This window comes from Equus przewalskii, chromosome 30 (assembly GCF_037783145.1).
Source record: "Equus przewalskii isolate Varuska chromosome 30, EquPr2, whole genome shotgun sequence".
NCBI classification, from domain to species: domain Eukaryota; kingdom Metazoa; phylum Chordata; class Mammalia; order Perissodactyla; family Equidae; genus Equus; species Equus przewalskii.
The window spans coordinates 9,589,082-9,616,326 of NC_091860.1; the positions used below are offsets into that span (position 1 = coordinate 9,589,082).

The 27,245-nt window shown below is 38.5% G+C and overlaps 1 protein-coding gene across 22 annotated transcripts in view; it reads right to left on the reverse strand.

The window, feature by feature from the left end:
* MYO3A (myosin IIIA) overlaps window positions 1–27,245 on the reverse strand; it is a 219,313-nt gene that overhangs the window by 149,190 nt on the left and 42,878 nt on the right. For 17 of the 22 annotated variants that reach the window (XR_011534969.1, XR_011534970.1, XM_070600908.1 and 14 more), the window contains 4 exons: window positions 15,305–15,381; window positions 10,649–10,794; window positions 7,995–8,060; window positions 4,364–4,519 (listed from right to left, as the gene is read on the reverse strand). Coding sequence is in view for 18 of the 22 variants with exons in the window: in XM_070600908.1 (XP_070457009.1) it covers window positions 4,364–4,519; window positions 7,995–8,060; window positions 10,649–10,794; window positions 15,305–15,381 (445 nt within the window). In the remaining 4 variants the exon portion in view is untranslated. Of the gene's footprint in view, window positions 1–4,363; window positions 4,525–7,994; window positions 8,061–10,431; window positions 10,795–15,304; window positions 15,382–27,245 lie in introns of those variants that run through there. The other 5 variants (XM_070600913.1, XM_070600912.1, XR_011534971.1 and 2 more) reach the window with 4 other exon arrangements.

Below are 27,245 nucleotides of genomic sequence, written 5' to 3' on the forward strand. Positions count from 1 at the left end.
ATTTTGAATCAATTTTCCCAGTGTTCGGCACTATGACACATCGAATAATTTTGCATGATCTTGAAGAAGAGGACTTTTGTCCAAGGTGTTGCCAGTAGCATCCTAGAGCCTCTTCCTTTTGCCTGAGTATGTTTGGGACTAGTATAAAAATGCTAAGAGCAGGAAAATCTTCCTCCTCCCGTGATTTGGGACTAAGATCTGTGGCCAATAGGTGCTGCGGGTTAGTGATTCCAGCTCCACTCCCACCCTCTCCAAACAGACACATGTGAAAGATAAAATATTTTTTAAAATACTTTAAAATAGAATATAAAAGATGAAGAAATTCTCTAAAACAAGATGAGCATTACAGTGGACCTAAGAGACCAGATACACACTGGGTAAGAGAGCAGAAATTCTGGCTGACTTAAAGTCCAGGACTAGAAACAGGTAGAAAAAGCCTAGAGGGTAAAGGAACCAAAACACTTCATTCCCAGTGAAGGCCCTGACCCAGGTTCGGTGGAGAGAATGGAGGTGAACAGGGGGAGAGGGTGTCTCTTGCCTGGAAGAGAAGATTGAAAAAATCCACACCCTCTTCCTTTAATGGAGCCAGGTGCCTGAGATGGCAGAAGAGAGCAGACACCTGGGGTCTACATCCTACAGGCTTGGTGGCTAGATCTACAATGTCCTCAAAGTCATGGTGGGCAGAAAGGTTTTGGACTACAGGGCTCCCGAAGCCAGATTATGGCAAAGGTAAAACCTCCAAAATAGGAGAGAAGAATGTAGAAAGAAAGAAAAAGCAAAACAACAAACCTCCTATTCAAGGTGAGAGAGCAAACTAAAATCCTAAACCTCAGAAGGAAACTAAATATTAAGGAAACAAATGAACTCAATAATCAGGACAATTCACCCTTGTTGAAATGCAAATCGAAAAATTATTGTTAAATAGTTTGTTTACTATCAAAGAGATAAAGAAAAGAATTATATTTATGAAAAAGAACAAGAAATTAGCCAGATATGAATAGCCACATAAAGTCCGATATGAATAAAGAATAAATGGTTAAAAAAAACTAGTGAGAAATCCTAGAAATGAAAAATACAGCTGTTGATAGAAATATCAGCAGGAAAAATCAGTATATAGAATGACTGTAGACTAGGCCTAATCCAAGAGAGAATTAGTGAATTGGAAAACAATTCTGAAGAATTCATCTAGAATGCAGCAGAGATTGATAAATGGCTAACAAACAGGCAAGAGAAATTTTAAGACATATAAGGTAAATTAGGACATTCCAACATTTTTCTCTTAGGAGTAAAAGACAAAAAGAATGAGAGAAGATCAATTTTTAAAAGTAATAACTGAAAATTTTCCATAATTGAATAAGACACAGCTTCTCTTATTGAAAGCGTATTCTGAATTCTTAACAGGATAAACAAGAATAAATTTTGTGACTCAGAAACAGAAGTATTGAACCTAACACAACACCCAATATATAGTAATTTTCAATAATTATTTTTTTGATCACTGGAACTTAGAGCACCAGGCTTAGAATCCAAATACTGTGTAGTTCAACCATTCTTATGATGCTTGAACGTCAGGACACAATTCTCCATGGGTCTCTCACATTTCTGCATGTCTTGTATTAGTTTTAGTTCCAGGCTACACTTGTTCCAAGAAGCCAACTCTGGTGGTCTAATGGTTAAGATTGGCTGTGCTTACCACCATAGCCTGTGTTCGATTCCAGGTCCGAGAACCACACCACCCATCTGTCGGTTGTCATACTGTGGTAGCTGCATGTTGCTATGATGCTGAAAGCTATGCCACCAGTATTTCAAATACCAGCAGGGTCACCCATGGTGGACAGGTTTCAGCAAAGCTTCTAGACTAAGACAGACTAGGAAGAAGGATCTGGCCACCCACTGCCAAAAAAATTGGGCATGAAAATCCTATGAATAGCAGCAGAGTATTGTTTGATATATCACTGGAAGGTGAGAGGACGGTGCAAAAACATCACGCAGGGTTCCGCTTTGCTGTACACAGGGTCTTCAGGAGTCAAAATCAACTTGACAGGACTAACAACAGAAAAATATATTTTTTAAAATGCTTTTTTTAAAGACTTTATTTTTTCCTTTTTCTCCCCAAAGCCCCCCGGTACATAGTTGTATATTCTTTGTTGTGGGTCCTTCTAGCTGTGGTATGTGGTATGCTGCCTCAGCATGGTCTGATGAGCAGTGCCATGTCCACGCCCAGGATTCAAACCAACAAAACACTGGGCCACCTGCAGAGGAGCGTGCGAACTTAACCACTCGGCCACGGGGCCAGCCCCCAACAGAAAAATACATTTAATCCCAATGATGTCTGCATAGCAAATAGTCTTGGAAGTTAAAGAGAGTGTCTCCCTCCAGGGCAGATGGAAGTTTTGTTTGCTTTCTAGGATAGTAAAGATAATGTCTGCTCCAGGGCAAAATTTGGGCAGGTTTGCTAGCAGCTCCTTTAAAAGATTAGAGTTTTCCAAGTTCAGGGTTCCCAAACTGTAAGCCAAGCTCACTGTGTATAGAGCATCTACCTATGCCATTCCACATCACCCCTATGACTTGTGAAGCAAGAACAACCAACAGGAACATAAAATTTATGTTGCTGTCTTAGCTGTGAGTGATAAAGTCCTTTGTCTCTGTTCCAGGCGTCTTGTGTCTTCTGCCAGCACTCACGAAACTAGTAGGTCAAGTTATTAGCTTACAAGTAAGGTAAAATCTCAGATTCTTCATAGTTCTTGACATTCAACACCCTACACAATGTCAGCACACCTCAATTTCTATTTGTTTGTTTGCTTGTGGTTTGTCTATTTGCTTTGGGATGAGTGGGCTGCTTTGGGAATATGGAACTGCATTCACACAAAGATAAAACGATGGGCTGGATGAGTTCATGACCACCTCTTCACTATAAACTACAAGCCTGCTTCCTTTATTCTGGCAATTTATTCTACTCACAACTTTAATTTTTCCTCACTCCAGGTACGTTAGTTCTGTCTCTCTAGCAAGGCTGTAATCTCATACAGGCGAGGACTATTATCTGCTGAGATGGTCCACAATTGTTAGCCCATTTACTCGTGAATAAACTTGGGCTTTGGGATCAGGATGTGAATCCCCGCTAAATCATTCATTGCTTGTGCAGGTTAATCAGCGTCTGCAAACCTCAGTTCTTCTCAGCTGTGCAAATGAGGTATCATAAAACATCTCCCTCAGGGTTGTTGCAAATCACAGAGGTGATATAAATAAAGTCCTAATAGACTGTCTGGCACACAGTAGGCATTAAACAAATAGGAATTAACATGTAAACCTGCAAGAGGAATTCAAATATAACTGGCTTTTAAGTCATCACCTATTTTCTACTCACTTTCCTAACTCCCTGAATAGTCATATGCTTCTGAGATGAAACTAATAGAATTCTCCAGAATAAATTTAAATCACAAAAGGCTACTCTTTGACTTAATAGTACCATCTATTCAAATTTATCTTGAAGCAATAAGAGATTCGTGTACAAGTCCGTCTATTATAGCGTTACTTATTAAAGTAAAAACAAATAGTAACAACAATCTGAAGTCTAACAATAGGAGATTATTTAAATCAATCCATGAATAGTTGTACAGCAATTTAAAAATTTGTGGTAGAAGGATATTTAATGACAAGGATATTCACTATTCAGTAAAAGAAGGCAGGCCCCAGAACACATCTAAATATTATTCCAATTTTGTTTTAAAATATATATCCATTCATAAGGTCCTGGAAGTTTACAGATTAAAATGTTATACTTGATTGATTTTATGTTGTACACTTCTTGGTATCTTCTCAATTTCCTAAAATAAACACATATACTATCTATAATTAGTAAAAACACGTTAAATATTGTAAAAACTATGCATAGTAGATTATTAAAAATCCAAACACAAAGTATGAATAAAGATATTACAAATGACTTTTGAATATAATTCAACCAGGGAAAACGATACCAACAAATAACAGTGTCAAAAGTCTTTCAAGTTTTATGCTCCTTTTAAAATCTCAAATCCTTACCTTTAAGTAAGATATCTTTATCTTACTTTACAGAAGAGTAGAAAATACAAGAAAATATACACCAATACTCATCATCTATTGAAGTTCACATTCTTTGTTCTGATGAAGTTGTTTTAAAAATGCTGCCAGTAGTTTTACCAATATCAGGATGCAACTCAACATGTGACATTCACTTTTCATGCAAATACCCCCTTATCTCCAACCTACAACCAGGGAATTTAAATGAGTTCTTTTCTCACCTTAACAACTATTGCATTATAATTGTTCACCGACTGCAGACGATCTTTGCACTTCCGGAATCAAGATATGATTTGATTACCTGGCCTTTTCTGTGCCTCCCGTGCACTGATGCATGCCAATGAATTCCATGAGCTGTTTCTGCAACATCACATCTTTGCCCTCGATTTGAGTAATGAAGTTATGCTGTAAGAGATCTGACACTGTTGGACGCTTTTCATAATCTTTAGTCAAGCACCTGCACTGGCGAAAAAGAACATGTCATTATTAGATAAGTTAGAGTTTTGAAATTATTACTCATATTCCCCAAAACTACACTAATACAAGAGAGTGATGCTCCTCACAAATGCTCAGCCCAAGAATCATCTCTCAAAAATTGTTAAACTGCAATGTAATGAAATAACTGTGAACATGCATACATCTGTCAGTGATTATGCTGTGCAGATCCCAACATCCAACTAAATACTACTTCCCAGCGTCCCAGCAAGCATATTGCACAGTGATAATTAAATTCTGTCTCCGCTGCAGTCTCCTTTACAAGTCAGGAGCTAAAGATAACAAGGAAGTCATTACAGTTTTAATGCTTATCTAAAATTAAAACAAACTTTTCAGTTTCCCTTCACTAACGCTTTTAAAGGCTTCTCAATTGATCTGTTTCTTCCTATGTGATAAATCTGCTAACCCATTTGAGAAGGCTATGTGCTGAGGATGTTTAAATTCCAAGTCAGTAGATGCTTTCTGAGGTCATACGGTCCACGTACTAATGCACAGCACACTTCTTGATAGGTTCAACCAGAGCAGTCAGGAGAAAGGAGAAGGCCAGTGAGAACACCTGCAACAGCATCACAGTTGGATCATTACAACAAACTTAGGATGTTTCATCAGCCGTGACAGCTGTCTTCAAATCTTTGGAAGACAGATTTGACTAGTTTTCAGTGGTTAGAAGAGACAAAAAACCTAGGATCGATTCGTGGAATTAAGAAACAGATTTCAGGTCAGTGTAAGGAGGAACTTTGCAACAATGAGGCTTATCAAAGATGGACTAGGCTGCATTTGGAAGTATGATTATCTCTATTAGGAGTATTTACTGACTGGATGGCCACTCTGTGCACATGTTTGAGAAGGATTTATGCTCTAGATATGAGTTTGGGCTATATAACTTTCCAATACCCTTCCAACCATGAGATTCTGAGGATCTATGATTATGAGAAAATTGGTCAGAGTTGGGCTGTCATTTGGGGATACAGGAAAAGAAAGAAAGAAGAAGAAACATATGCCTTGACTTGAGCAGTGCCATTGCTAATCCGTATTGTTAATCCTCCTTGCATGATAATTTGGCAATTTATTTCATTGGGCTTAACCAAAAAGATATTTCGTAGGGATGCTAACATATGCTAAGGAATAAGGATAACTACATTGGTTCTGAGCACCCAATTTCAATGTGGAGGGGGTGGTTTCCCCACACCTCCAAGAAGCAATGCTCCAGACACCAGCTGGGTGTCCTACGATTCAACTCAATCCTGACACTATCTTCCTGGAGACAGCATCAGATTCCACAGGTCAAAGGTTCACTCCTAGAAGACTGCCACCCCAACCTCCACAACTTCAGGTGCCAGTTGCAAGCCCTGGTCGTTACCTGTGCTTCTGACCAGCCAGCTACAGATGAGAGGTTCCAACACCCTCCTCCTTGGACTTCAGACACCAGTCGCCAAGTCGAGGTTGTTACCAGTACTTCTAACCAACTGGCTATAAATCAGAGGTTCCTAGGAACCCTTCTTCAGATGTGATTAATTTGCTAGGGTGGCTCACCGACTCAGAGAAACATTTTACTTATTAGATTAATGGTCTACTATAAAAGGATATAACTCCGGAACAGTCAGATGGAAGAGATGCATAGAACAAGGTATGGGGAAAGGTGGAGAGCTTCCATGCCCTCTCCAGGCACACGACTCTCCCAGCACCTCCATGTGTTCACCCAGAGGTTCTCTGAAGCCCCTCCTTTTGGGTTTTTATGGAGGCTTCATTACACAGTCATGTTTGATTAAATCATTGGCCAGTGGCAGTTGTTTCAACCTCCAGCCCCTCTCCCCTCCCCTGGAGGTCAGGGGGTGGGGCTGAAAGTTCCAACCCTCTAATCACATGGTTGGCTTCCATGGCAACCAGCCCCATCCTCCAAAAGTCACCTTATTAACATAACAAAAGACCCCTGTATCACTCTTAACACTTAAAAATTCTAAAGGTTTGAGGAACTGTGCGAAGTTTCTGTGGACAAAGACCAAATATATATTTCTTATAAATCATAATATTGTAATGACGTTGTCTGAAGATAAAAACAAGTGCTCTTAGCTTTTTAGCTTAACAGACTGTCAATTTATGATATCTGTAGCACTTGTATCAATGTTTTGAGTATAGTCACATAGGAAAATATTTTATTCAAGTAAAACTTTATCAAATAGCTGATATATACCAGGCACTCTGCCCCACACTGGAGTCACAGTGACGAGGAAGGCACACTCAGTGCCCCAGAATTAGATAGTGTCTAGTTGGGGCGAAAGAAATCTAAACAGGTCACTAAATAAAAGTGACAGTGTTACTAGAGGAAGAGGAGCTAAACACGATGACAGCACACAGGACAGAATAAGAACTGCCTGAAATCAGAAAACGTTACTCAGAGGTGACACTGTGTAGAACATGTCAGAGCGACCAAGTTCCAGAGGATCTTCGTGGAGGGATGTGCGGACTGGGACACATGAGGAATCGTGGGGAGCCCTTCAAAGTTACCAGCGATTCTCCTAAGAGATTTGAGAAATTCAATTGCAGTTTTTAAATATTCTGTAGTGCCTAGTGCATAGTCAATAATGACTAATTAAATGAAATCTGAAAAAAAATATTATCAATCCTTCTTGGGTTTTCACAACCTTTAAATCTAAGCCTCTTGTCTTAGATAGGAATAAGCAGATATTCTTGGCAGGAAAACAGTAATAGCAGTATTTATGAGTATGACTGGTTCCTCTACTTTTTTTTGCCCTTTCTACATCTTCTGAGTGGTGTCTGACAGACCAAATCTTAATGTCTCCTCCCTCCACATACACCCTGGGGTCAGCATTTACCTTATTTTTTTAAGGTGAAGACATAATAAAGATTGTGAAAACGGTTTGTGGAACAGATATTTAGAAACGGCTGACTCATGTCTTCTAGTCAACTGTGTGGAGATACTGCCCTTGGGCTAAATATTTGTCAAATTTAACATGTTCACTGAATTTCAAATGTATAAGCATTTTATTGATAGAAGTATCTGATTCACCGGTTGCAAGAAAAATTCCCTGATTGTGATGAGAATTAGTGACGAAGATAAATGAAGGGTTAAACTGACTAACTAGATGGTGGGTGAGCAGGTGGGAGATGCTGAGGCCACGGCTGCCTAAGGCAGGTGGACAGAAGAAAGTGTTCACGGACAACGAAGTGTCCTCAGAAGCAGAGCTATGGATAAGTGAAAAAATATGACCCAAGATCATCACTGGAGCAAAGATGCATTCACTGAACACTCAGAAGACATTGCAAACGCTTGTTTTGAAGAAAATAATGGAAACCTCTGGGATCATTTAATAGATAAGCAGAAATAAGGAGGAGTTTCAGAAGTACAGAGCAACTATTACATAAAGTTGCAGCAGGATGGTGTCTCTGATTTTTTTTAAGACTCTATTGTTACTCACTTGCTAATAAAGTCATTGAATTCTGGTGACCACATCTCAGGCTTCCTTAGTTTTGGGGGTGGATTCCTAGAAAAATAAAAATCAAGGTTGGATTGTGCACATGGGTCAGTCAGTGCAAAACTAGACACACAGCTGGACAGACTAATGCATTACTGCACCATACATCCCGCCAGGTATAATCAAGCATTACCATCATTTTCCAACAAAGACAGATAATTAGTTATTAGTCATTCTTCATACAAAATGACAGGTTCCTTGTTTCTCTGAACGTATTAATATATGACCCAATTTTTCTAACTGATGATTTTTTTCTTTGAAAGAATCTTCTTGCTTTTATTTGAGAGCCCTAGAGGAAAACATCAATATTTAGCAGAATAGAAAAAATGAATACTGGAAAAAGTTTTCCCCTTTGAGTCCTGCAGAAGGCTCTGAGGACTATCCAGGGTACACAGAAGTGACCTGGGAGGAGAGTTATTCAGAACACGAAGGACCTGCAGCGGAGAGGGGCACAGGAGAACGCCTTTGTGAGTTGTTCTGTTGTCACTGGATACATGGCCAGAAACAAGGGTACAGAAGGAAGGAACTGGAAGATATGATTAGCTATAAAGCTCTGAATGCCACTTAAAAGATTTTGTTATTAATTCCTTTCATTTGAAGCTGAACAAATCTTTTCGTTTTTGGCATGTTCATGAATACAAAGGAACATCGCTTGAAAATGAGGCTGATCTAACTCGGCAATCAAGCCACATTGATCAACCGTGATAGCTGGATTTGCTGAAGTACTGCTTTATGTTAATTGTAACAGCTCTTCGTTTGCATTAGTGGAATGGAAATACTTTGTCTTCAGTTCTGCATTACTCCTTAAATAGCTCGTAATGAAATTAATGTACAGTTTGCACCGGCTCATTAAGGAGAAGCGCAGCTCCTCATCTACCCTGGATCCCGCCTAAAGCTCATTTTACAATCCTTAGGACTGGTGGAAGAATGCTGATTTGCACATTAAAAGAAATAATTCTTTTCTCCAACAATCTTGCTTTGTTTCTCGTCCTCCTGAAAATTTCCTTTGCAAGAGATTTATTGGTTTGCTTTGAGTATAACAAAGTTTCGATGACTTTTAGAAGACTCAGAACTGGGTGGCTTTTCAGATCCCTTTTTTCTAGTTATTTCTACAGTGAGTATTCTTAGAATTTCATTTTCGAGAGAGAGTGGTGGTAGAAGGAATAAGAAATAACTAAGACGATGCAGTTTCCAGAAGTACGTTGCTCATAGGTACAATATGCACCCACAGGGCCATCCCTCCTCCATGTGGTGTCAAGACCAAGTTTAACAACATTGTGCTAACTATGGCAGTTTAAACCATAATTAAAATGGCTCATACAGCGCCTCATCTCACAGACTGAACGACAGCAGGACTTAGGAAATACAGATTGTTTTTCTGGTTTCCTTTAAAGTTAATGGAATGTCTTAGACTTGGGATAGAACAGGTTTTCCATGGTTTTTTGTAATCTTATTCCCCCAGTGACCAAATAAGCAGTATATTTTACAATCAGTAAGACCTGGGAGATACACTGACATTGATATATGTATAAAGGATGATATATATCTAAGGTATTATAATTCGGAACACATAGAAAGGAGAGGAAATTCAAGGGTAAAATTAAAAACAAATTCAAATGCTTTGGTCTTATACTAATTTAATTACGTGCCAAATATTCCAAATGGATTCATTTGGAAATGAACACAACACACTGACATTAATTTTTTAGGACTAGAACACTACCCCCCAGGGCTTTGTACACATGATTCTATACTCTGTAGGCATTTGGACACAAAATTTGTAACAAACTATAACATATTACCCTACCACTCTGCCCTGGGTCTGTCACCACAGGCTCTGTGTGTGCATTCCATCAGAATTAAGGTACCAGGCAAAATCCTTAAGAAAGTCTTCAAAAGATAACACATCTATAATAAAAATAGGCAGTATTTTCACATCCATTTTCTGAAATACCTAGGAACTAACCTATATAAAACAGTGCTTAATTAGTAACAGGATAAGCAGGGGACAGTCTGTTGATACACCCACTGAAGGGGAGGGGTCCACATAGAAAGGAAAGTGTTTTCATAGCTCCAAAGAAACTATTCTTCTGAGTTTACTGTTTTATATTAATATATTCAAAACTAACATGTTTTAAATCATTATTATTTTATCAATAAATTTTATTTATATTTTTCTCAATATTATTTTAAAGTGCTAAAACAAAAAGTCTTAGCAAGTAGTAAAAAAACTACTAGATTGATAGGGTGAAGCAAGGCAAATCGCTGCTGCATTGACCGTGGACCAAGATGCCTCACTGACTAATTTGGGAGTGGATACAGAGTGAGAGGAAGTCCTGGTTTCTGAGATGAAATCCTTGCAAAAGAAAAAAAGGCACACCGAGTATCAATAGGAAGCTCTTTCCGTTAAACCAGGGAAATGGAACCCCTGAAGAAATCCAGTGTCTTGCATGAAGCAGAATGATATTCCAGGCCACTCTGCTCCCAACTTGCTGAAGTATATCTGAGTATTTCCATGACGAGCATGAGGAGCATACGGTGGCTGGAGGAAGAAAGCCGAGCTGCAGACACTGGACCCAGCGCTAGAGTCCTCTGACCTTGGTATTTTGAAGAGTGCTCTCATGGGGTGCAGGTCGGCTAGAGGAGGGTCTCCATCCCCTAGCTCGATGGCTGTGATCCCCAGGGACCACGTGTCGCATCTGGCGTCATAAGCGGTATCCAGTTGCTGTTCACACGCAATCACCTTGTAGAAAACGAAGAAAACGAGGTGAAGTTTGTGACTTTAAAAAGCATGTAGCAAAATGTTTAGAACAATGTGTAAGTGTACAGATATACACACATATATAATTTATATATAATAATTTACATATATATAAATAATTTATATATATATATATATATAAAATATATATATGGAAAGAGAGAGAATATATTTTCCCAACTTAGAGTCTGTATCACGACAGGGATATCATCTTATACAGTGCTTCTCAACTTTTCCTACCAAAGTTTTTTTTTTTCTTACTTAAGGAGATTCGCTCTGAGCTAACATCTGTTGCAAACCGTCCTCTAGTTTGCATGCTGGCCTCCACCACAGCATGGCCACCAACCAGTGGTGTAGATCTGCACCCAGGAACCAAACCTGGGCCACCAAAGTAGAGTGCACCAAACTTAACCACTAGGCCAACAGGGCTGCACCCCCTACCACAGTATTTTTAATATCATGGGACAGTGAACTGCTGAACCCAGAGAGATAGCCCAAAATACCAGAACAAGCAAAGAATCCCAAGCTTTATATCAAAAATTCATGTGACCCGGGGCCAGCTCCATGGCGTAGTGGTTAAGTCTGGTGCACTCCACTTCAGCAGCCTGGGTTCATGGGTTCAGATGCCAGGCACAGACCTACAGCACTCATCAAGCCATGCTGTGGCAGCAACCCACATACAAAATAGAGGAAGACTGGCACAGATGTTACCTCAGAGAGAATCTTCCTCATCAAAAAAAAAAATTCATGTGACCAATATTCATAGCAGTATTATCATAATCACCAAAAAGTAGAAACAATCCAAATGTCCACAGAGTGATGACAGATCAAAAAAAAGTGGCATATATGTACAATGGAACATTATTCAGTCATCAAAAGGAGGGAAGTATTGATATATACTATGATATGGATGAACACTAAGTGAAAGAAATCAGACACAGAGGCAACATGATGCATGATACCGTTAATATGAAACGTCCACAACAGGCAAATACATAGACAGAAAGCAGATTAGGCGTTTGAGAGGAGATGGGGAGTGACTGATACTGAGTATGGGGTTTCTTTTCAGGGGAATAAAAATGTTCTGAAATTAGATTGTGATGATGGTTGCACAGCCCTGTGAATACACACTGAAAATCATTGAATTGTACATGTTAAATGAGTGAATTATATGGTATGTGAATTATATCTCAATAAAGCTGTTACAAATAAAAAATACATTCATATGAATTTTCCATTCTGTTGTGTAATATATTTTTGTCTGCCTCTTATAAAAATAATGGGTTTTGCGCCACTAGGCTTTTTTTCCTAGTAAAATTGTTGCTTCAGGATAATTCATTATTTTATGGCTTCACACATGTGGGTCAGGGAATGTCTCCCCATAGGCTCGGGTGAATTTATGCCCCAGTGTGCCTGAGCCGTGTTTGGTTTGCTTTCTTAGAATCATGATAAATACCATCCTCTTCCACTCTCCAGAGTGTCACGGCTTGAACAAAAAGCTATACAGTCACCTACCACGGTCACTCTTTCCCTTGTCCCCTTCGTCCTGACTCACACATACTTCAGTTTGGGAAGGATAGCTTTACGTAACCTGCAAACACCCATCCTTGATCTAAAATTTAATTAAAAAATATCAAGTCAAGAATCTCACTTTTCAACTGATAATTGATTTGAACAAGCTGCCTCTGAGGCCCCAAAAACACTAAAATAATTCCATGCTATTGATTATGGAGAATATATTAAATTTATTTACCTTATTGCTTTCTAATTCCTAGAAATTTGCCATTAATAAATAGATTTGGTATATAAGGGATGTCTTCATTAACTAGACAGCTGGTTATTCAAAACACATTCTTCAACAGTTCAAGATTAACGAGAATTTATTGAAATATTGCCAATGATTCACAAATTGGAAGTTGCTTATGACAGAAATTAATACAATACATACAAAATCTTGAACGCATATTTACACAACTTGAAAAGACCGCAGTGAATCTTTCTCTTTTATTTAATATCCATTGGTTTGCAACACAGGAAAGCACTTTCAAGTTCTGTTTGTGCTACAGTAGGTTTATTAATAATAAATAATGACTTAGTAAAATGACTGTCTAGTAACTGCATATTAAGAAGTGTCAATTTTAATTATTAACTCATTTAATACTCTGGTAATTAAATTTTAGATCAAAATACTTCCTTTTATTCGTAGATTAGAGTGGTCCCAAGATCCACTAATCAAAATTGTTTTTACTAACTAGCAAACTTAAACATATAAGAATGGCTTTTTGACCATAAATTAACATATGAAAAATAAAAAGCTAGACTATTAATTATTTGATATTAATTATATAATATAAATATTATAACAGTTTTTTTTAACTTTTTTATTGAGGTTATAATAGTTTACAACTTATTTCAGTTGTACATTATAATGAAATTAAAATTTCAGTGAAATTTCAGTTGTACATTATAATGTCAGTCATATTATAGGTGCACCAGTTTACCCCTTGTGCCTACCCCTGAACCCCCTTCCCCTCTGGTAACCACTGATCTGTTCTCTTTGTCTGTGTGTTTATTTATCTTTCACATACGAGTGGAGTCATACAGAGATTGTCTTTTTCTATCTGGCTTATTTCACTTAACATAATAACTCTCAAGGTCCATCCATGTTATTGTGAATAGGATGATTTTACCCTTTGTCATGGCTGAGTAGTATTCCATTGTGTGTGTGTGTGTGTGTGTGTGTGTGTGTGTGTGTGTGTGTGTGATACACACCATATCTGCTTTATCCAGTCATCAGTAGATGGGCACTTAGGTTGCTTCCATGTCTTGGCTGTTGTAAATAATGCCACAATAAACATAGGGGTGCATGGGTCTCTTTGAATTGCTAATTTCAAGTTCTTTGGATAGATACCCAGTAGTGGGATAGCTGGGTCATATGGTATTTCTATTTTCAATTTTTTGAGAAATCTCTATACTGTTTTCCATAGTGGCTGCACCAGTTTGCATTCCCACTAGCAGTGTATAAGGGTTCCTTTTTCTCCGCAACTTCTCCAATGTTTGTTAGTTTTTGTCTTAGTTATTTTAGCCATTCTAATGGGTGTAAGGTGATACCTTAGTGTAGTTTTGATTTGCATTCCCCTGATGATCGGTGATGATGAGCATCTTTTCATGTGCCTATTGGCCATCTGTATATCTTCTTTGGAGAAATGTCTGTTCATATCTCCTGTCCATATTTTGATGAAGTTGTTTGATTTTTTGTTGTTGAGTTGTGTGAGTTCTTTATATATTATGGAGATTAACCCTTTGTTGGATATATGATTTACAAATATTTTTTCCCAGTTGGTGGGTTGTATTTTTGTTTCAATCCTGTTTTCCTTGCCTTTATAACAGTATTTCTTATATTAATTATTAATATATGCAAATAAGATGCAATGTTTAATATTATAGCTATATTTTATTAATTTCTCATTTCTTGACTTTTTCATAAGCTTTTAAAATACTAGTAATATATCGGAACAAACGGTGAAGAAACTCTTATTTGAGCTTCTCTAACTCAATTTTCTTTTTGCTTACATGACCATGCTTTCTATTTTTATTCTGTTTAACTCCCTGTTAAAAAGTTTTGAATCCATCGGAGTTTTTTAAAGTTTCTTAAGATAATTAATCCTTTCTCCACAGTTTATATTATGTTTGCATTTTAACTTTTTTTTGCAAGTAATAATTGAATTCATATTAAAATAGAAACAGTACACCACAATTTAATCTGCAAACAAATTTAATTCAAAGGTTTTGCAATATTAATACTGTATTTGAATTAATTCTCCTCCCTTCACTCCCTAGAAAATTGTAGAAAAATAGCAGAGCTTTTCCCAAAGGCTTCAGAGACAGTTTTCAAACATAAGTGTCTTTACTGATAAACATAATTAAAAAGATTAAAGGCATTAACAGGGACTGTGGGGAGAAAATGTGACCCTGGAAAACTTCTTCCCTCAACTATTTCAGTGGTTTATCTACAACTTCCCAAAGGCAACGGTGAAAAGAATCTATTGAAGCCGAACATAGGCCCCAAGCTGAGGGACTCATGTGGGAACCTGCTATATAGGTTAATGGACCTCAATGTGATCTTAAACAAAGGGTAGGGGTTTTCATAATTTTTCTATTAAGCTTAAAAACAGAACCTAAATATCATTAACATAGATACACACTAAGCAATTAAAAGTAAATCTAATGAAAAATTAAGGCTGCAAGTAGTTTCTCTTTACCTTATCTGATTCACTCATTCATTCAATCCTTCACTTATTTATATATTCATTCACAGGCCATTTACTGAGCACCTCCCATGTTCCTCCTCACACATGCAAAAATCTCACATAAAAACAACACAACTGACATTTTCTTCTAGAATATTCCAAAACACAAGTGGAGATAGAGTATGCATGAAAAATCAGAAAGGATCAAATATTACATTGTCCCCCTCAAAACTCCATCTGACCTCAGGAGCCATCCAAAATGGTGTCCCTACAGATGTATTCCGACGGTGCCAGGTGCTGGTGAGCTGTGCAGATACACCTGGGAGGAGGAGATGAGAATTACTTCTTGCATTAATTACTCATGTAAAGAGATTCCAATTGCAACAAATTTGCTCACAAACTAATATTAAAATGCTGTTGCCTTAAAGCTGCCACTGGACTTCAATTTCACATTAAAGGATCCTAAGTCAGGATTTCTGCACAGCCAAAATATGAATAGTCCTCCTATTTTCTCTCTCTCATACCCCACCTATCCATCCTTAAAGCCCCATTTCAAGATTTAGTTCCCCCATGCTGACTTTTAATCTGCTCCTGGTCATACTAACCTCTGTTTCTTTTGATTTTCTGCATTTTAAAATATTTGCCTGCACTGCCTATTTTGGCATGTAATTGTTATTTGAATGGTATGCTTCCGTTCTTCCTCTTCCTCCCTCTGCTCACTACCAAATTCTGGTGAATCTGAGAGTGTTTTATATGGTGGTATGCACGTAGTAGGTGACTTGTGAATAACATTATTTTCCATTTATCAACTCTGGATAAATCACATGTGACCAGAAGTCTGAAATTAACTACATCTATTCCAACCAACGCCATTAACAGAACCAGTTCTTTTTCTTTAGAGATGATGACAGAAGGACTACAATGAAGGGGTATAACCAAATATTTCAATCGTGCCATCCCATCAGCTCCTCCTGGTTAGACAGAATCATAACTGACCCTTCAGAAAGTCAGGAGCAGAGTCCCTCTCCTTGCTTTTCCCACTCCTGCTCCTCACGCCGGGCCTGGTTACCTCTGGTTCTATAGTGCTGCTTCCCTTGCCCTGCTCCCAACGTGATGGGTTCTACCCAAATCGTGGGCTTTCACTCTCTGAATTCCCTGTTTTGAAAAGTGCCTCCTGGGTATCACGTTTGGTTTAGGCTCCGGCTGTTTATCTTATAAGCCAAGTAGAACAAAGGCTCTAATTGAGATTTAAAACTGGATATATTTGATTCCTCCAAGATGGCATTTGACATTTACATGAAATTGAAAGGCCGTATTCAGGCAGTATGCTTTGGTTCCACGCTAACTGCATCTCGTAATGACCTACTTTGCGTACATATAAATCCTACCCTAAATAGAATCCTTAACTATGGCCTTCAAATTTTGTCTTTAAAAATGATTATTTGACAGAAAAAGTACCCTCACTAAATCATTTTTCAAATTCAAAGGAGATTATCTCATCTGTGCTTGAAGGTTCTTCCTTAAATATTTTCTAACAGATTATCTGAAGAAAGGAATCAGCACTTAATATCACATTTCTCCAAAATACATCCTCTCTCTACCTCTGCTCCAGGCATTTTTCCTTTCAGGAAAATTAAATTTAAATCTAAACATTTTATCTTCTTTTTCTATGAAATAAAGGCAGAAATGATGAAGCTTGAATTTAATGATAGTATCAGAGTATAGTAATTGATATAAGTGGGAAGAGTAAGTAGATTTTAAAATTTGACTATAAATTTACTAAAATTTTTTCTAAAGGTTTCTAATTATTTACGAAAACAATTTAAATTATATTTGATCCTTGCTGGACATTTTTCTTTCAATTTCATAAAGATAGTTTAAAAATTCAAATGTCATTTAACTAAAATGCAAAAGGGAAGAAATAAAACCAAAATCAAGTAAAAAAATCAAAAGTCTTGCTCCTGGCAAAAAAGCGACATTTTAGACTAATCATGTGATACTATTTTCCTCTTTCTCCAGGAAGAAAAGATATGTCACTAGAATTGGCATGTTTTATCAAGTAGTCATGGACTGATGTCTGAATTTATAAACATGGAGGGCAGGCAAGGATGTTCCCTCCACACTCCGCAGGCAGTAAAGATGGAAGGATTCTCTGAAGAGGTTTCTAGGGGTGTGGCATGTGACCCAAGGTAGAGCATTCAGACTCTTTTCTTGGAAATATGAATATCAAGTGGACACACTCAGGAAGGGAAGCATCTAGAGCTGAGTCAACCAATGGCAGGACTCTAAGCATTATCCCAGGGGATGCTGCTCCTGAGGTCCAGGGCTGCCATAGTTCTATTCTTAGGAGGCCAGACCACCCAGGTTCTCCCTTGATTTTGTAAGCCAGCCCGAGTCGTTTTCAGTATCCTTGCCTAAGTTGTCACAGTTAGTTTCTGTTGCTTACAACCAAGGAACCCTGACTAATACAAGTCCCTAATGATTTTACATATAGCAGAGCAAATTAACAAGGGTCATAGTCAATAATGAGTTTACGAAGCCTAAAAGTCACTAGGCTTTCTACTAACATGAAATCATATTACATTTATACATTTACACTAATATGAGAATAAGAATTTTCTAAGGCAAACGTTTGGCCTCCAAACTCTTTAATCACACATCCTAATGAGAAATAATCCATCCAATAAGAAACTTTTGAGCATGCATACTCTACATAGACAGAGATAGACTATTCTCTAAGTATTTACTAGCATATTAATATATACATTATGAAATAGATACATGAAGACAATTTTAAAGGATGAGATTTAAATAACTATAATAGAGGTACAAGCATTTCTTCTGCACTCCAATGATGTCTTGTAAATACCCTGGTATTGACACTCCCTTCAGAGACCACTGGTCTAAGGAGTATTTGGGTAACGAATTACAATGCTCTTGGAGGCTTATATATCATTTAGTGTCTTTTGGGATCCTGCAGAATGTTTTATGCCTGGTTCCTGCAAACAGACTAGAAACAAGAAAAATTCAGCTCAGAATGTGGAGAAGGAAAAACAAAGCCTCAAAATAAGTGAAAAAGGAAAAATGAAATTAGGTAGAATAAGAAGTCCTTGAATCTGAGAATATCAGATTATCGCATTCAAAACAGGACACACAGCCAACTACGACAGAGTGACAGAGGAAGGCAGTCACCGAATTTCATGTTTGTTGAATGCTTCTGCAATGACTGTTAAACCTCAAGAGCATCTTACCTACACAACCAAATAGCTTCAGAGCTGAAAGGCAAGTGAATGGTCATAAAATCTAACCTGTTCATTTTCAGGTTAGTAAACTTCAGCCAGAGAGAAAAATGAGTTTCCTGAGGCCAATTGGCATTTTTACTTAGTATAAATTCTCCCAAGAAAAGTAACTAAGTAGGTAGAAAAATGCAAAACTCTATCAAAAATGATTGAAATAAGTTACTTTCAAAGGTAACAGGAATCCAAATTATGAGGTCAGTAGCCCTAGGAAGTAAAGAAGATTAGAAAAATCATCTTGTCCAGAGAGGAACTGATGGAATAAGTCACCAAGGTAAACAGTTACATAAGCATCTCAAGGGAGAAGATGCTAAAGGGTGGAAAATTCCAGGCAGAAAGTTCAGATAGCAAGAGGATACTGAAAGGAACAAGAGGCCAAAGAAAGACCAAGACTGAACAGAAAACAGGCTAGGATGGAGGGCAAGAATTCATTACAAGTCAAAGCCCCAAGGCATTAAGGAGGTTCATGTTAATGATTCTTTAGCCCTTTGCTTTCATTTCACTGCTGGGGAATTTTCACACTATTTGAGGCCCCTGCAATAGGGCTTCCTGGGCTGTTTGATGGCTGTGCAGCAACTCCATTCCCCATTGCATAACTCCTGTTTCTAGGGAGAAAAATGTGCAGGCTTCACTCTTTTGGTCAGGAGTTCTCTTAGGGTCTTACGGAGTCAGAAGAAACATCAGATGTGTGCTTTCCAAAGTGGTTCAAACAGACCAGACGACTTCAGGGAACTCGATTTACCGTACAGTAAACCCTTTGATATCTCAGAGCAAAGGGAAGAGCATGGGTTTGTTGTTGCTGTTGTTAAAAACAAAATACTGCAGATACTGCAGGAATTAGAATTGAAGTGATAAGAATACAGAAATTTTATAACAAGAAGGGGCCGTAGAATTTATTATACCATCTAATATCCTCATTTTGTAGATGAAGTTAATACAGTGTGATGGTTAATTTTATGTGTCAACTTGACTGGGCCTTGGCACCCACACATTTGGTCAAACATTATTCTGGATGTTTCTGCGAAGGTGTTTTTTGGATGAGGTTAACATTTAAATCAGTGGACTCTGAGTAAAGCAGAATACCCTCCATAATGTGGATGGGCCTCATCCAATCAGTGAAAGGCCGTAAGAGAACAGACAGACCTCCACTGGGCAAGAAGTGATTCTGCCAGTAGACTGTCTTTGGACTTAAACCGCAACTCTTCCCTAGGTCTCCAGCCTGCCAGCCCACTCCATCAGATTTTGGACTCACCAAGCTCCACAACTGCATGAGGCAATTCCTTAAAATGAGTCTCTCTCTCTATATATACACACTCATCCTTTTGGTTCTGTTTCTCTGGAGAACCCCAACTAGTATAGGTTTTGGTACTGAGAATGGATCTGGAGGAACAGAATCTTAAAGATGAGTTTTCTGAAGTGATGCTGGAGTCTCTAGAATTGGCTGTCTAATCTGATTAGATTTAAAGACACTTTTGGCTCTATTCCCAGTACTAAAAAGAGCACGGATAGTCCATGGCATGATGTGGCAACAGACACACACAAAATATCAACAGTGGACACCTGTGATCAAACCCTTATAAGAGGCACAGTTTAGGGTGACCATGTATTTGCTACTTTTGAACATTTTTGTCAAACTAACGTGTAAAATGAGATTGGTTGGTTTCTTCTAAAGTCATTGGACAAAGTGTGGAAAGAAAGGGATGACCTCAGGGATTCAAATCCCCAGCTCGAGGGCTGCATAACTGACCCGAAAGCTTCTGTGTCAGCCTTGAAAGAGACCCTTCTCTCCCATAGCCACAGAGCTGAGACCACTGAAAACCACACCCAGAATCTCATCCTGCAAGCAACTGAATCACGATGCAAACTGAAATCCCAACCTCACAAGGTGTCTACTGTTAAAGTGAGGGCACTGACTGGGAAGGAATGGGATCCCGAAAACCAGAATATGGGCATATGCAAAGATCCTCTTGAAGCAACTTTGAACCCCTAAATGCTGATGAGTTGTCTTTGCCAGTAGACGCACCTCTCTATCCCCAGCTGAGGAGATTAACTTTGCATTACCTGAGAAAACTATAATAGCCTCCTCTGAGGTAGTTGCCTTACATGCTCATTCCCCTAGGACCCACCCCAACCACTTCTCTTTGCTTCTAAACCTATAACAAGACTCAAGTCTCTGCAGGATCCTAAAGAGGAGGTACAGTAGTACAGAGAACTACTTGATTTTCCTAATGTATACAGACAGAAATTCAGGGACTATGTGTGGGAATGGATATTAAGGGTGTGGGATAATGGCGAAAGGAACATAAACTTGGATCAGGCTGAAGTTCTGGAACAGGGTTCACCAAGCAGAGCCTTTGCATTTAATATTGCAGCCTGGGGAGCTGGAAAGGGCTCCACTAGTTTGGTTGGTTGGTTGGCTCAGACATGGACCAAAAAGCAGACCCCAGTAAATGAACTTGAAATGCCAGAACTACACTGGTTTACTCAAAGGAAGGGACTCAAAGGCTTAGGAAGATGGAAATGTTAGTCATTTAAGACCTACTTACCCAACATGGTCTGGAGAACACACTTGCAACAAAACTGTGAGAAATAAATTTTTGAGGGGAGCCCCAGTATCCTTGTAGAGCTGTTATCACTCTTCCCTGTCAGCTAGGACTTACAATGAGAACTGATGCCACTGAACTGGGAAACCTAAATGCAATAGGAGTAACTGGGTCACAGAGTGGCAGGGGCCAAGTGGTGGCCCCCAACTGCCAAAGGCAAGGTGGGCATGTTTACCATAACGGGCAGCAGAGTCAAATCAGTAATCAGAGGAGGCCGACTTGCAGAGACCTACGGTGTTGCCCAGTTAAGTTTGGTGTTCCTAGAAGCAAAACAAGCGAAGACTACTAAATTATTACTTGATCTGTATACGCAAAATAGTCTTAAGTCAAGTGAACAAAATTCTAACTTGAATCATAAAAGGACAGTCATGGTCCCTCAATCAATTCCAAGATTTGAGCTAGTTTACAGATGCAGAACCCCTTTAATGAAGAGGAGGGTGGCCCCTTGAGGAAGGACGCCAGTACACTGCCAAAAACGTATACTGTTAATCTTTCTCTCAGGCTTTCCCAAACGGACATACGGCCTTTTACCAGGGTGACTGTGCTTTGGGTAAAAGGACATAATTAGACTTTCCAAGGATTACTGGACCCTAACTCTGAATTCACGCTAATTCCAAGAGACCCAAAATGTCACTATGTTCCTCCGGTCAGAGCAGGGGCTTACAGTGGGCAGGTGATCCATGGCATTTTAGTTCAGGTCTGTCTCACAGTGGGCCTAGGCTTTTGTGTCATTGTTAATTCAGGAGACTGGAATAAATTGATGATTCTTTACTAGTTTGGAGTCACAAACTACTTAGTCTCATGAAAGCTTTAGATTTTCTCATCAGGAAATTCATATTCACACAACGTTTTGCATAAAAGGGATATAAAAAATCTTCTGACATTCCTGTACTTAATATACCAAATGATATTCAAGGTTATCTCCAGCTTTAACATTCGATGAGTCTATAAGATGACAGAAGGTAGCCGATTCTACGCAACCACCACTCCTATCAATACTAACGTGATTTCTCTTGAAAGTCCGCCCTCTCTCCAGTCCATCTGGCATTCCATCTTTCCCCTTCTTTAATACCCAGCTCATAGCTCATCATGGAGACTATGTAGAGCTTTCTCTAAAGACATCAAGATCACACTGCTCGTTGTACTCTCTTTGGCTTTGGACATAGGAACTATGCACCCAGGGCCGTCTGCACCATTTGATTTTGTATGACTTTGTATGTGTGTTTATATGGACAGGACTGGGCCTCACCTACAGAGAGTTGAGTCTATATGATACTCCTCATTCATGGTACACTATTATCACTGATCTCTTATCTTATGCTTTCATTCCTTTTTTCCTCCATTCACCTCTCCCATTGTCCTGTCTCCCGCCCCACCATAAAAATCTTCTATTTGCTTGAAGCTCTTCAGGAATCAAAATTTAAAGCTGCAGACTAAGATTATTTGGCTCTAGTCCAAAACACTTACTTCACAATAAGAAAAACTAAGTGGGCAAAGAGATAATTCTTAAATAACATAAGGAAAGTCCTCTTTGGTTTACCTAAAGTTATCAGACCATGGAAAAGCACACCTGGTAGATTTTATTAAAATCTTTACAGCTGCATTGAGCTATTAGTTTGTTTTTGTGCTAAGTAAATCCCTAGACATAAAGTTTTCTTTTATCTGTTGGTAAATAAAAACTCTTTCAAAATGTCTTAAATCCATTCTTATCTTCGTAATATAATTTTTTGGAGTACTTTAGTTATGCAATTGAATTTCAACAATACAAAAGTAAAATTTTGAACATCTTATCTCAGAATATAGGGCAGGGCACATCAATAAGAAAAAAATATTCTCGAGAAAATCTACTTACCTCTCTGTTACCATAGCCTTCTTTAAAAAAATCTTTCTTTATCTACAGTTACTTGCAGACTAGGAAGGCCCAGGTAGCCTTGCTTGTACCACATCAGCCCATCCCCCAGCCATAGTTGATTGGAGCAAAAGGGGCTATCTGATCCAGCCTCTCCAACAGAGCTCCCTTTCCCATTGCAAATTCCTTTTTATTTGAGGTGCTAAAAGTCTGGGTAAGTTAGCTATTGGCACTGGGACTCATAAAGTCATATAGACTGGGAAGACTGAGGCTGATAGTTTTGAGTCGACTTGATGGGCAACATGAAAATTCCAGAGGCTGGTCTGGAGACAGTCAAAGAGAAAGAGAGAGGAGAGACCTTGCTCCTCCAGTGAGAGGGTAAGAGGCAGCAAGCAGTCGTGGTTCTTGCCTTCCATGCTCCCGTCTCAGCCCTGGTCTCCTGAGCCCTGTCTTTCGTATCTATGAGATTGCCTTCTGTATCTTTCTCTTTTCTGAAGTTAGTTTGGGTTTCTGGTCCTTCCAACTAAAAGACCCATGACTAAGACATACAACATTATCTATAACATTGAATAGCTTAATTCAACTTTGGAACACTTGAGTCCATAAGTTCAGCAGGAACCACAAAGTTCTAAAAGAAAGAGTCCATTTATTCATGATTTTGCTTTATATAAGGGAAGAATTATAGATTCTTTCCTTTCAAATAATGTAAAGGTCACCTCCCCAAAGTACAAAAATATATTCTGAGTAAAATATTAATTTTTTGTGTAGGTATGAAAATTCTGAAGCTCTACCAACATTTAAAAACGGTTCTTCCCTCTAGTTTTTTTTTCAACATATCATTTCTTTCTATAAAACACTACCTCACAAATTTTTAAGATCTTCAATATATCTTTAGACATATATATTAATGTCTTTAGACTTCTACGCTAAGTCTCTAACTCCAATCCATAGTATAAAAATAATTTTTTTGACATAATTTCAAACTTAGAGAAAAGCAGGCAACAGAAGTACAAATAATTTTTTTTCTGGGACCATGTGACAGTAAGTGGGCTCTATGATCCTGCTTCACCCTCAAATATTTCAGCGTACAAACAGGGACATTCCCCTACATATCCACAACACAACTCATAAAATCAGGAAGCTGAACACTGATACATGTCTACCATCTAAACTTTAGACTTCATTCAAATTTCATCAATTGTCCCAACTAGGTCCTTACAGCAAAAGGATCCAATTCAGGATCATATGTTGCATTTCCTTGTCACGTCTTTTTAGTCTCCTTCAATCTGGAGGAGTTCTTAATCTTTCCTTAAATTTCATGACCTTGATCTTTCTTAAGATTTCAGGCCAGCTATATTGTAGAATGTTTCTAAATTTGGATTTGTCAAGATATTCCCTCATGATTACATTTTTGGTAGGAATATCAGAGAAGTGACACTGAGGTCTTCTCATTGCATGCTGTCAGGTGGTACATGATTTTCCTTTGTCCCTTTACTAGTTGTGTTCACTTTGATCACTTGATAAAGTTTGTGTCTGCCAGGCTTCTCCCCTATAAAATTTCTCTTTTTCCTTTGTAATTAAGCATTTTGTGGAGAGGTATTTTGAGACCACATAAATATCCTATTTTTAATCAAAACTTAACCCATTAGTTTTAGCATCCATTGAAACTTTTGGTTGAATTAATTATTACTATGATGGTTGCCAAAGGATAATTTTTTAAATTCCATCATTCCTTCTATGTCACTAGTTGGCATTCTTCTGTAAGGAAAAGCTTTTGCTTCTTTCCATTCATGTATTTATGTATGTTAAGATGCAAGTATGGATTAATGGATTTCTATTTTATTCAACGGATTACCATCATTACCATCAGTATTATAATTATTTTACACTCAAATTGTCCCAGATTTGGGCAGTAAGAATTGCTTCAATTTGGCTACCGTGTTCTTTTGAAACGTCTCCATCATTCTTTGAACATTTCCTTACTTTTTGGCACAATAAGTTCCAGGCTTGTCTTGCATAGCCTTAAAATCAGCCTTTCCCCAAGAATCCTGGCTTCTTTAAAATCAGCCTTTCCCCAAGAATCCTGGCTTCTTTTTTAGTTAAGAATTGTATTCAAAAACTAAGAGCTAGGTGCTTGTTGCGCTTGCTCTCGGGGCATCAATGCTTGCATGCCTTCTTGTGGAAATAGCTAGGTAACATGTACACACACACACACCACATACATTTTACATTATATGTCTTTTTACAATTGTTTTTATATATTGAAAACCATAAGTTCACATTGATACCTCCAATTCCAGTTCGACACCATTGGCTTCAGTGTTCTCCCTTTCCATAATTGTAATTCTTCCCAGTAAGAAACCTGGCTCCCATTGTCCTCAGTAAATTTAGTCCCCTTTATGTAACCAATCTCTTGTCTCCATCTTGACTCCTACTCAGGCACTGACAACCCATATGCGGTCACCACCATCCCCCTGTACAGATGTTCTCCTTGTCCCACTTTGGGGACTCAGCACCCCATGCTCAGCCACCGCTACCACCACTGTCGCTGCATGGACACCTTCTTTACTGGTCTCAGGCTCCAAACCACGTGCTGAGCTGCACTCCCCCACTCCCATGCGTGCTTGGCCCCACCTAACAGCTTTTGTTCTAAATTATCCAGAAAGAAAAAGGAATGAAGGGAACTTCATAGTTTTTAAGTTCAGGTGTAATTGCTTCACTTGATGCTAAAAACGGGGTTATTAACAAATAAATCACAACTTCTCTTTGACCTACATTACTCATTGGGGATTTGATCTAAAATTGGGCATGTGGGTAATAAGAAATTTAAAGCCATAAAATACCCTGTCATAAGAACGATGTCTAAATAAATCACAAAAAGTACATTCTGTACTTTGGTATTGAAATGTTAACTATCCTATTAGAAATGAAGTTCCCCAGAGAGAGATCCATAGAAATGAGAACTGAGAACTGCCCTTTAAATTTAGCCTCTCTTTCATTTTGTATTCCAGATAAGGACTGCTTTTTCAAACACTAGTTGACTTGCCTAAAGGGGTTTATCTCCTGGGAGGTCATAGTATTTATTGGTTGATCGTATACCCACGACAGCTAATGTATTTCATTAATAATGTTTACAAGCTCACTTGTCTTTTTACTCTCTGAGGTGTCTGGTGGTTTTTTATAAAAGCATATTCCACTTAACAAAAACACAAAAGATTTTCTTAAAGGCTGTATTCCTAGTATTAACAAACTGAATTTTACTTTTAGTGTAATTAAGTAGCCTGATATTTTAAGTAATACTGAATTTACTATTTTTGGTTTTTCGAAACAGAAAGAGGCACCTGTTTCAGGAACTCAGATTTTCATATTTAGCAACTATTTACTATTTATAGAGTACCTACTATGTGTACGACACTGACTTAGAGGCTAAGTGAGAATATGATTTCATAGTGATGGTAATAGCTCAGATTTTTTAAATTATAAAGTGTCAGTAACTATACTAAATAGTTGACCCATATCATCCCATCTACTCTTCACAGTAATCAGCCGTACAAGGTACAGACTTCTTTTTCACACCCAAAGATGAGCAGATAGACGTCCTGAGAGATTTTAAGCAACTTTCTCGCAGCCACACAGTTGTACGGAAAGTCCCACCTCCCATTTCTTCATTCATCCTAAAGTATTTACTGAGCACTTTCAATGTGCCAGTACCATGCTTGGTGCTAGGGACAAAGTGAGAGACCAGACAGAGACCCTGTGGTCATGAAGCTTACCGCTTAGCAGGGAAGGTGGTCAAATTAAACACAGGATTACAATCAAGTGCGACAACCGAGTGCCTATCAAAGTATAAGGCGTTGGGGAGGCACTCAGCCAGGCAAACAGAAGTTAGCTGGGGCAGCAGTGGGAGCAGTTTCTATGCATGGAAAGCAGCATCATGTTTGTAACTGGTCACAAAATTTAATGACACTATACTTAGATAAGCAGAGAAATTGTAATTTCTTCAATTTCCCTGTAACTATTATGGTTTCTCTCTACCCTCCTACCCACTGGCTCAAGGGAAGTAAAGCTTAGTCAGACCCAACAAACCCATAAGTCCTTCTAGATAGAGTTCCGTCTCTCTTAGATAAAAGTGCTTGCTCCCTCTCTTACATGGTGTCCCTCCTCCTCTTTCTCTCCTGAAGATGGAACTGTCTGTACAGGAAGAGGGATGGCTTACAAACTTTGTGGCAGGGAGCAGAGAGAGGGTCCTCAGGCTTGGTGGGTTTCTAGCCTTTTGGACCATGTGACTTTGTCTGCCCTGCTGCTAGGTGCCCCACTGGCCTCCCATGCTGGCATCTGCATCTGGTGAGCTCATGGTCTCTGCTCCTCATGCAGGCAGGGCTTCCTGAAGTTGCTCCTGGCAGAGGAAGGCTCAGATTGGCTCAAGCTGGAGCTG